Source organism: Benincasa hispida, chromosome 8, assembly GCF_009727055.1.
Source record: "Benincasa hispida cultivar B227 chromosome 8, ASM972705v1, whole genome shotgun sequence".
In the NCBI taxonomy this organism is placed as follows: domain Eukaryota; kingdom Viridiplantae; phylum Streptophyta; class Magnoliopsida; order Cucurbitales; family Cucurbitaceae; genus Benincasa; species Benincasa hispida.
In genome coordinates this window covers 29965619-29976926 of record NC_052356.1, presented here as the reverse complement: position 1 = coordinate 29976926, position 11308 = coordinate 29965619, and the positions used below count along the sequence as shown (strand labels likewise).

The following is an 11308-nucleotide window of genomic DNA, read 5'->3' as shown; positions in this document are numbered from 1 at the left end:
GAATGACTTTAGAATTTTTTAGAAAATATTCTAAATTGGTCTAAACGAGTGCCTACAATATGTATAATAGTGATAACCAAGCAACAATTCTCTCAATTTCGAAATTTGTTGAAGTTCAATATATCCATAAAGTATAGTTCATTGGTTTTGTGGATGTGGTATTACTTTCATAAGAAATATAATTTGTTCTATCTTGGGAGACAATTACTTTCTAAACTCAGGCACTAGATGGGAGTAAATTTATCTTTAAGGCGACAATGCAATGTGAATTTGTTGCACTTAAATATTTTCTATTGTATATGAGGTTACTAATTTTTTGAAATTTTATGTGATAATAACAATTTCTGCATGTAAAATTATGGTAAATATCAAATTTTGGGAAGATTTAAGTAATATTTGGAAAAGACATACGATCTCGGTCTTGGTCTTAACTCTTAACTGAGAATCTACCAATAAACTCCAAAAAAATCAATAGTTCAAATGTAAAAAAAAAATAATAATAATAAAAAGTTAAATTTTTATTCAAATTTCGATGGTTAATCTGGGAAGGAGATTTTTGGATTTGGGTGTATTGGGTAATAGTGTGACGCCATTGTGGACGTAAGTGCAGCACGGCTTGGAAGATTGACGCCATCCCTTTCGTCATGGGAGCGACTTCATCTAATCCAACACTACATACCTTTATCTTTCTCCCTCTCCCTTTTCCAATTACCCTTCACAATCCTTCTCTTTCTTCGTTCCCGTTCTCTTTCTTCAATTTCCCATTACTGCTCTATACTACTCCCACCTTTTTTGCTTTCTGAAAGCGACCAACAAACCTCTGCTTGCCGCCACTTCTGGGTTTGTGATTCTCCTTTGTTCCCTCCCCCTTCGGGCGCGCCTAATTTTCCCTACTTACCCAATTTTCTGTCTACCTTCTGGTTTCTGGGTCTTTCTTTGTTTCATTGTTTCCTTTTTTGAAGTGGGAATTTGTTGTACCAAATGATTCCATGGACCAGTTCTCTATGACCCATTTCTGCTTTTGAATGTTGGTGGATCACCAGGACTTCGATTCTGCATTCCAAGCTCAGTTTGATGCTGATTCCGTTGTGATTTGGAATTTCATGTGCCCCCAGTTCTGAGGGTTTTGATTTTGAAATACTTGGATGAGAATCTCTTTGATGGGGATTTTCTAGTCTCTTTGGTTTGTTCATGTATTTGGAATGAATTGAATACTTCATGATCAGTTCGTTGTTGTCCTGTTTTGGAATTATGTACTGCTCGAGACGTTGCTGTTAGCATCCTGCTTCGTTTGTTTCTCAAATTCCCTCGTACTGTATCAGTTCAATTTGGCATCGTATTGTTCTTATGCTCTCTAGAATTAGAAACTTGTTCTTTAGATTTTCTCTTAGAATTGCTTGCCATGAGAATTAACTAGCTACAGGCTTGGAGCTCAGGTATTTTGTTCTTCCCATTTAGTTAGATGGCCGATTCACATGAACCATCATCATCTTTGAGCTTCACTTCTTCTTCATATACAAATGGGTCACCGAGTTGTAACATGTCCACCTCTTCTGTCTCTGATCCAGTGCCTAGTCTTGAAGTGATTAGTTTAAACAAGCTTAGCTCTAATTTGGCACAGCTTTTGATTGATGATGGTTGTGATTATGCTGATGCGGATATTGTAGTTGAGGGCGTTCCAGTTGGTATTCACCGATGTATTTTGGCTGCTAGGAGTAGGTTTTTCCATGATCTTTTTCAGAAAGATGCAAAGCCGTCAATGAAAGATGGTAAAGCACAATATGATATGAATGAGCTGTTGCCTTATGGCAAGGTTGGATATGATGCCTTCTTGATATTGTTGAGTTACTTGTATACTGGAAAGCTGAAGTCATCTCCTGCAGATGTGTCGACTTGTGTCGACAATTCATGTGCCCATGATGCTTGTGGACCTGCTATTGATTTTGCAGTGCAATTAACGTATGCATCTTCCATATTTCAAATTCCGGAGCTGGTTTCGTTGTTTCAGGTTAGTTATCATTAGACGATGATTTCGAGTTCTACTACTTAGTAATCTGTCTAAATTTGTTTAGGCTGATATTTCCTCATATTGATATGATATTTCATGGTTATCATACAAGTAATTAAAATCGACATAATCACATGAATTGGCAAATTAATGTGGATACAATGCTAATGTTCCATAGTTTTTGTTGGTTGGGCATATTTATAAACTGATGGCTTAATTTATCATTTAAATTTTACCATTATTTTGTGAATGTTGCTCCCATATCATTAGGTTTTAAAGCTAAAAGAAGGAAAAAAATCCTGACTTTGACTAACTAGAGCCTTCTTGTGAAGCCTGTGACTTGAAAGGAACAATAAAATCCTCAACAAGAAGTAGAAATTCTATGACAGTTTTTAGATTCTCTTTCTTTTGTAGCTCTCTCTTGGTCTTGTGACTTGAAAGGATCAATAAAAATTTCAAATAGAAGTCCCAACTCCTAAGATAGTTTCTGATTCTCATTTCTTTCATGGCGGCTCTATTTTGGTGTAAATCTCTCTCTTGCCTCCTTTCCACAACCATAGTTCAAATACTCCTTTTAGCCATTAAAAGAGGTTTTTGTAACCTCGTTTGGCTTGTGGCTCGACTTTCTCCCACTATTATATTGTAAATCATCTGCGGAGTTGTTTCTTAAAAATTATACTCAAAGAGGAATTAGGAAATTTAAGTAAAGTCAAGGTCATGCTTTCAACCTTGGACTTGGCTCAGGAAGTTTGACTTTGACTGCCATTTTTATTCCAATCCTGGAGTAGAAATTATATATGAACCATCTAATATTGTGAATGTTATTACGTTGGTTGAGCTATTGTATCATTAGAAAAGTTATACTTTCAAAATTGGATGGACTGGCTACGAACAGGGTCTGGGAGCATCTTTCTTTTCTCAAATTGTTGATGCCTTGAGACCTATTTAAGTTTTTGTGCATGCTGCTCTTAATCTATTTAGACTACTGGTCTTCGTTCTCCTTTTTTTCCCCACCATAACAACTGAAAATTCATTTTACTTTACTTTCCTAAGGCATATGTTAAGTTTTTTCACTAGTGCAACTAACCTTCATATAATTTCATTCCATTTTTAGTGATGAGGTCTATAACTTTGGGAGGAGAAGAACTTTTCATGGCCAAGAGTTGGTCATCAAAGGAATCCACCATTGCCAACTTAGGAGATTGTCATTTTTTATATTACCCTTAATTATTAATATATTGCCCCTTGTCTTACAATCTTCTATTTCTATCTCCGTGATATATATGCCAATCCTATATCTATTGTGTTTTATATCTTTCTTTTTTCCATGTGAAAAACTGATGTTCATGATGGTTGGTTAGAATTTTTCAGGACCTAACCTGTGTGCTTCAATTTCACTGTATCTAATCATTTTTTTAAAATAATATTTTTAATGTATCAAATTGCATTACACATATGAAACATAAAAGGAAAACTACTGTTACGTGTTATCTAATACTCTACATATGTGCAGCGACATCTGCTTAACTATGTTGTGAAGGCTTTAGTGGAAAATGTTATCCAAATCCTAGTGGTAGCTTTCCACTGCCAATTGAGCCCTCTTGTCACTCAATGCATTGACAGAATAGCTCGATCTGATCTTGATTGTGCTTTCCTCGAGAAAGGACTTCCCTATGAGGTTGCTGAAAGCATTAAATTGGTTCGGCTCAAGTCTCAGGGCGGCGATGAGCAAAACCTTATTGCTGATAGTCCTCGTGATAAGAGAATCAAGAAAATATGCCAGGCATTAGATTCAGATGATGTTGCACTCATGAAACTTCTTTTATCTGAATCAGATGTAACACTAGATGAAGCCAATGCCCTGCATTATGCTGCAGCGTACTGCGATCCCAAATCTCTGTCTGAGGTTCTTAATCTGAATATAGCTGATGTAAACCTACGAAATTCACGTGGTTATACCGTCCTTCATGTTGCTGCAATGCGTAAGGACCCATCGGTGATAATGTCCCTTCTTAACAAGGGAGCTCGGGCATTTGATTTGACTCTGGATGGTCGGACTGCTGCAAATATCTGTCAGAGGTTAACAAGGCCAAAGGATTATCATGCTAAAACAGAGAAGGGGCAGGAAACAAACAAAGACCGTTTGTGCATTGACATTTTAGAGAGAGAAATGTGGAGGAATCCAACTTCAGATTCATCCATTCTTTCCCTCACGATGGCTGATGATGTGCACATGAAGTTGATTTACCTGGAAAACAGAGGTAATGACCTAGGATATATATTACTTTGATCGATTATGTTGCACCTCGGAATCTGTATGATGTACTCATTCGGATGATTGTTATGTACTAATGCAGTAGCATTTGCACGATTACTCTTCCCATCTGAGGCCAAGCTAGCTATGGACATTGCAAATGCTGACACAACTTCTGAGTTTGTTGGTCTTTCTACGCCCAAAAATTCAAATAAGAATCTGAGGGAAGTTGATTTAAATGAAACACCAAGTGTACAGAATAAAAGATTTCTTTCCAGAATGCAGGCCCTTTTGAAAACAGGTTATTGCTACCTCACCTTTTCACTTTTTATTTGGTGAAACTTGTATTTCCTTTTCTTTTGTTGGTCTCCATACTTCCGATTTTGTTACACTTCACAGATCTACTAGACACAAAATTGAAAGTTTAACACTCTATTAGACATAAAATTCAAATTTATATCTTATTGATCAATTAATTTTAAAAAAAATTTCAAATTTCTCTGAGAACTGTTAAACACAAAATTGAAAATTTGCAGATATATTCGATACTTTTAGAAAACTGAGACTAAGTAGAAACAAATCTGAAGGACAGTCCTTGTAATTTAACATTTTCTTTACTTATCCAATGCTATAACTCCGTTTGGTAACGATTTGGTTTTTGAGTTTTTGTTTTTTAATATTAAGCCTGGAAACACTACTTCCACTTTCAAATTTCTTCCTTTGTTGTCTACCTTTTACCAGTAGTTTAAAAAACCAAGCCAAGTTTTAAAAACTAAAAAACGCAACCTTTAAAAACTTATTTTTGCTTTTGAATTTAGCTAAGAATTCAACCATTGTATTAAGAAAGATGCAAATTGTTGTAAAAAATAAGAAGAAATACGCTTAATTTTCAAAAGTGAAAACAAAAAATCAAACGGTTATAAAACGGGGCCTATACTTTTAGTGATGGTAGGATGTGTAGTTTTAAGGCAACCTGATAACTAGGATGCTACATATAATCATCCCTGCTATACTTTTTATAATGGAACTCTGGTGAGGTTGAGGTTATTTCTCTTGTTATCCACCTATTTTACTGAGTGGATTTCTTACAACTAAAAAAACCGGTTTTTTTTTTTTAATTAAAAAAAGAAAAATAGAAGTGTGAATTGTTGTCGCTCTACCAAAGTTGATCAAATTTTGTAGCTACCAATCTCTGATGTAAAGTAAAATTCTTGGTGGCAGTGGAAACGGGTAGACGCTACTTTCCTAACTGCTCAGAAGCAGTGGATAAGTTCGTGGCAGATGACCTTCCTGATCTATTGTTCCTTACGAAGGGCACAGTCGAAGAGCAACGGATTAAGCGGAAGCGTTTCAAGGAGCTTAAAAACGATGTTCAGAAGGCATTTGATAAAGACAAGGCTGCCAAGCTCAACCAATCTAGGTTGTCGCCATCTTCATCCTCGACATCGTTGAAGGATGGTGCCAATCCCAGCAAGGTTAGGAGACCATTATGTATTTAAGTAGAATAATCTCAGGAAATTGTCAAAATAGAACGTTTAGGTTTTCACCTTACAAAACTAGCATGTTTGAAAATTCGTAAAAATAGTTTTTCTCGTTCCATCTTTGGTGAGATCGACCATCGAGAATTGATTAAAAAAATCAACTTTTTCTAAGTATCGATTATTATTTTGGGTCTTCTCGATACATCTAATTATACACCGAGATTTACTATTTTTTTTATGTAATATTCTCCGATCTTATATTATTTTCACTAAATATTATATTAAATTATTACGTAATTCTTCAAATCTTTAGCATAATTTATGTTTTCACAATTATATGAATTTCCAAAGTACCAAATGGGTTTTTCAATTATCAAAATAGATTTTTCAAATTGATTCAACATTTTTAACTTTTAGGAAAGATCAAATTTTTCAAAAAATTGGATAAGATTTGGAACATATATAGAATCTCAGTGTTAATTTTGCTCAAGATTCTATTAAGAAAGCTCAAATATATGAATTTTGGTGTTAATTATGTCTGAAATTTCATCGAGAAAACTCAAAAATATAGAATCTCGATGTTATTTTGGAGATTAACATCAAGATATACATAATTTGAATGTGCAATTTGGCAAGATATGTTAAGAAAATCCCAAACAATCAATAAGTGAAAAAATTAAGTTTTTTTAACTAAAATCTCGTAGTCAATCTCTACTAGTTTTATAAGTTAAAAACTTAAACGTGTTATTTCTGATAATTTTCCAATAATCTTATAGTTAAAGCCTTCTATTTGAGAAAAGAAATGCAATCTTGATCTTAATGCATTGAAAGTTTTGCTCTTGTATAATGAGTAAACTAGGGAGACAAAAGATGTTTCCTTTGTTACCACCACCCCTTATTTAGAAATGGAGCTGCCAAATGCTTTCAGTTTGCCATGATGTCTATTACAACCTCAAGATGGAGAAGTGCTGGGGGTTGGAATGAATGTGGGGTGATGTTCTTTTTAGAGGGGGTTTTTCCCCCTTTTTTTAAAAAATTTTATTTGAAATCTCCTTAAATTTCAATGTTTCATTTTTTTAAGAAAATTATTATTTTTAAATTGTTTTCTCCATGTTGAAATATTTTTGTATGGAATGTCCATGAAAATAACAAGAGTTTATTTATATTTTTTCCCCTATAGTTTTGAGTTTTTCTATTCTTTCAATAAACAAGCCTTTTTTTCCCTACAACTCTTGTATCAAAGGGAAGTTTATGGTTCTAAAATGCAAGAAAATATTGATATACCCATACAAATATCAGTAATTTAGATTTAGTATTATGAATTTATTGGTGGCACTTAACAAACTTATTTTAGTAATGAACTATGACTATAAATCATTAATTAAATGTTGAATATGATTAGTAGTGAAATATTAGATAATAGTGAAGAAAAAAAGAATACCAAGTGAATATTTCATTAAAAAATCTAGATCATACAAATACAAGGTTAAATAGTAAGATGACCACCTAAGAGATAACAGACCAACATTGACATAATTTATTTGGTAGTGGCATCAAGTCTAACCATGTCACCTCAGCAGACAAATTTCCCTCATCACAGCAACCAATCAACCATGATTGTAAATAAAATTTATGGTGCACCGAGTATTACTAATCACATCTTGTATAACATCGATGTTAACAATATTCTCAAACATGAGATTGATACATTTCCGCGATGTGTTTATGATATTTCCATGTTTCTGAAAATTAAGGGAACAATAATGAAGAATAACGAACCAGACATGCATGAGTGGAACCGCAAAAGACCTTTATATGGGGAATTATCATCCAATGTAAAATGCTATTTTGTGGCTAAACAGATAGAAGAACTAAAAAGTAGATGGCAAGGTTTAATTATGATTAAGGAGACCCTGTTTGTTAAAACTTTCCCACATGGAGGGGCCTTCAGGATGAACATCCACAAAATATTTTACAAATTTTGCATCTGAACAAGCTAAGACAGTGCTCAATGATAAGTTAGGCTTTGCAGCTCCCTTGTCCCTTAACCACCTATACATTGAAAACCTTGTGTTGATTTTTTCCATGTTGTAACATAAATAAGCAGGGAATGTCACTATTGTATTCAAAGGATAACCTAAACAGTTTCTTAAACAATCAATCTTCTCTTCGATTACATCTTTGCTCTGGTTTAGAACCATGGGAGCTCGTCTGATTATGCTTGTCACCACATTACAATCCAAACCAGCTTTTACTAGGCAATCAAATCTCTCCTGTAGTTGATCTCCACGGCCCCGAAACTGTTTCAATGCCTTTGCCATCTCGTTTGAGTTCTCGAGGTATCCCAACTTCAGCAGAAATGCAGTCTTCTCCAAATACTTCGCCGGATCTTGGCTAGAAACCTGCTCACTGGTTTTTAGCTTTGATTTTGAAGCTAAGGTAAACAGCTTTGATGGGTCATCTCTAATGATCATACATAAATCTTCTTTCCCAACTTTAAGTTCTTTACAGACGGTTTTCGGCCCTTTCAGAGTGGATGAACCAAGTAGCAGAATGTTATGAGTTACTATACACGCAATATCCTCTGTTCCCAACCCAATATCAAAGAGAAAATCCACTGCTTTCAGAATGTTTTTAATATACTTTCCTGACAAAATTTCAGGATTTTGTTTAAACATCGAATAAGATTCGTCCATCTTAAGACCTAACTTGACTAATCGACCAAATAATACATACATTTTCTTCCCAGAATCTTCAAGCAGTAATGGGGGATTTGATTTAAACAAATTGTGCATCTGTATCTCTGTATAACCTACTTTAACTAGAAAGTCCATAGTGTCAACCATTCTGTTCCAGTAATAAGTACTTTTACAAGATATATGTCCTCCAATCCAATCTTTTTCAATACCTAGCCTATTTAGCTTCTCAAGAACCTTAAAAAGCTCCATGCTGATCTGGCCAATCAAAAGTGAAGGGCAGCAAGTAACAAGCTTAATAACTGTGCCCTTTCCAAGGCCTAAATTCTCATAAGCTCTGAGTTTCGAGGCTAATACACCATAATCATAAGAAAATACTTCTCTTGCTTCCTTGTACATTTTACCCATCTTGCCCTGCGGGATACCGTATTTGCATAAAGCATGGTAGTTTTCAAGCATAAGATGGTCATCACTTAAATATATCAAGTGTCGTGGAAGAAGCAATGGGAGCTCTGATGGGGGCAGTCCTAAGCTTTCAAGGAATGGCTCAAATTCATTGATGGGATTGTATCTAAGATACTTGGCGAGACACCGAGCCACATCTTTTTCACTATTGAGTTTCATGAGCAAATTTTGAAGGAAATGAGGCGAATTCTGGCTTATGTGTTCAGCATCTGTAAAGCTGAGGCTCCTAGTATGATGCAGATAGTCAAATAACACATGTTGGGCCTCTGTTCTAGCAATCCGAGACACTCGGCCACTTGCATTGGGTGATTGTGCTGATTCTATAAGAGAAGCTCTGGGATGAAAATCAAATCCACAATTGCAAAACAATCGAGGATTAAAGCTAATAAATGACAGAGTATGAGTTTGAACAGTGATTTTTTCAGATACAACAGGCCCGAAGAATAGCAAGTGATTGAGTTTCGTAATCATTTTAGAAAATTTCAATACCCGTTCGTGTTTCCGAAGAATTGGCATGGGAAAGGCCAAAACGAGACAGAGAGAAAGATCTAAGGGATGAACAGAGACCAGAGACCATTACAACGAACACCAAAAACGAACAAAGGCCAATACAAAAAGTGAAAGAATGACTGCAAATACAATTTTTCGTCTAACAATTTTCTGGGCCAATCGCGATTTCAAGCTTTGGGATCAAATTCATTGAAGAATAGCTTAGAAATTCAGAAAAAATGTTTCGGAAGGGAATCGTGAACGTACCTTGATAACTTTTCGGGCTTATAGAGATTAATGCAAAATCAAACGAGGAGAAAAGAGTCGGATTGAGGGTTCAAAGGTGAATGAAGAGCGAGAGAAGCTTTCCAAATCCCAAATAAACAGATATTTGGATCTAATTTCAGTTCGTCGTCGCTGTGCCATAAAACCCTAAACAAGGGGTTTAAGACGGAGGCAATAGAGAAAATTGACAAAAAGGACCCCCTCCGGCTCCCAATTTTTTTTTTTTTTTTGAATTTGTTCTTTTTGGTCTCGATGAAAGTGATGTAAGCAAGAAAAACCTTGGTACAACTTTTTTATCCTTCCAAACTTATTTCATGCAACCAATCACAATTACTAATAAATTACCTACTTCAACCACTAATTAATTACAATCTCATTCCATTATCCACGATGTAAGCCAAAAAAGAAAAAAAAAATAGAGATTACTGAAAGAAAGAAATTAGTTAAAAATAAAAAAGATATTAAAAAATGAAGTCACTATAAGAATTTTGGGTTTTAATGTCGGTTGAAAATAGTGAAATCAGATGTATAATGTTGATTTAAAAAAAAAAACAAATCTTTAATGTCGGTTTTAATTGACATTGAAGATGGGCTACAATGTCGGTCTAAAACCGACATTAAAGGCCTCTCATTTATTTATTTTTTTCTTTTTTAACTTTATTAAAAAAAAAATATGTTCTCCATTTTAAATGAAATCTTCTCTCTCCTTTCACTTCTCTCTTACCAATCCCTCTCTTCTCTCCTTAGCTTGGCCATGCACATCACTTCCAATTGTCGTAGTCACCGGTGTTGCTTGGATCTTTGTCGTCGTGGGCTTCTTCCGGTGGTGGGTCATCATCGTGGGTGTTCTCAGGTTGTTTTTCGATTGATTTTCGTCGGCATGTGGGCGTTCTCCGGGTGTTCTTTGCGTGGGTGTTCTCTGTTGTTCTTCGCGTGTTCTTTCGGGGGTTGTTCGTCATGGTTGGGCGTTGTTCTTCCGATTGTTCATCGTGGTTGGGCGTTGTTCTCCGGTTGGTTTTCGTCGTTGTGTGGGTGTTGTTCTTCCGGTGGTTGTTCTTCCGGTGGGTCAGCTCACCGTTTGTCCAGCTGGTTTTGGTCGTAGAGGTGGGTCGTCAGCGTTGATCTATAGATTTAAGTTGTGGGTTTTTCCGATCTGGTCGTCTATTTTCCCGATCTACTCGACATTAAAGACAACCGACATTAAAGGACTTTAATAACACTATCTTTAATGTCGGTTGTCGCCCTTTAATGTCGGTTTAAAACTGATATTAAAGCTCAAAATTCTTGTAATGAGTAAAGAAATCTGGTCGGGCTTTATAACGCATACATCGAGATCTTGCTAGGTCAATGAAGTAGTGGTAACCTGGGGACTGAGTATCTGCCGAGTTAAAAAAAAATAAAGTGAAGAAACCCGATCGGGCTTCATAACGCATACACCGGGGCCTTATCGGGTCGATGAGGCGGTGTTGACCTAAGGACTGGCTATTCGTCGGGTTTCTTTCTCTCTCTCTTTTTTTGGTCAAACACCGAGTCTTATAGAAATGACCCGATTCAGACTCGAACCGGGTATCCATCAGACTTCTCTCTTTTTTTTCTTTTTCTTTTTATTTTTTAATATCTTACCCACTAC

The 11308-nt window shown here is 35.6% G+C and overlaps 2 protein-coding genes across 2 annotated transcripts; one reads left to right on the top strand and one right to left on the bottom strand.

Moving 5' to 3' along the window:
- The first annotated feature begins 682 nt into the window (after positions 1-682).
- On the top strand, positions 683-5945 carry LOC120083207 (BTB/POZ domain and ankyrin repeat-containing protein NPR1-like). The gene is made up of 4 exons (XM_039038859.1): positions 683-2008; positions 3522-4269; positions 4366-4563; positions 5484-5945. The coding sequence occupies exons 1-4, from the start codon at positions 1463-1465 to the stop codon at positions 5759-5761; spliced, it is 1770 nt and encodes a 589-aa protein (XP_038894787.1). The 5' UTR covers positions 683-1462; the 3' UTR covers positions 5762-5945.
- A 1664-nt stretch (positions 5946-7609) lies between these two features.
- On the bottom strand, positions 7610-9895 carry LOC120082491 (transcription termination factor MTEF18, mitochondrial). The gene has a single exon (XM_039037682.1). It carries the CDS (start codon positions 9418-9420, stop codon positions 7636-7638), a length of 1785 nt encoding a protein of 594 aa, XP_038893610.1. The 5' UTR covers positions 9421-9895; the 3' UTR covers positions 7610-7635.
- Positions 9896-11308: the final 1413 nt, after the last annotated feature.

Excerpts from the sequence above, each read along its gene's own strand:
- LOC120083207 (XM_039038859.1), top strand. The coding sequence starts at position 1,463 with ATGGCCGATTCACATGAACCATCATCATCTTTGAGCTTCACTTCTTCT. Across the intron at positions 2,009-3,521 it reads AGCTGGTTTCGTTGTTTCAG|CGACATCTGCTTAACTATGT; the intron begins GTTAGTTATCAT and ends ACATATGTGCAG. Across the intron at positions 4,270-4,365 it reads GATTTACCTGGAAAACAGAG|TAGCATTTGCACGATTACTC; the intron begins GTAATGACCTAG and ends GTACTAATGCAG.
- LOC120082491 (XM_039037682.1), bottom strand. The coding sequence starts at position 9,420 with ATGCCAATTCTTCGGAAACACGAACGGGTATTGAAATTTTCTAAAATG.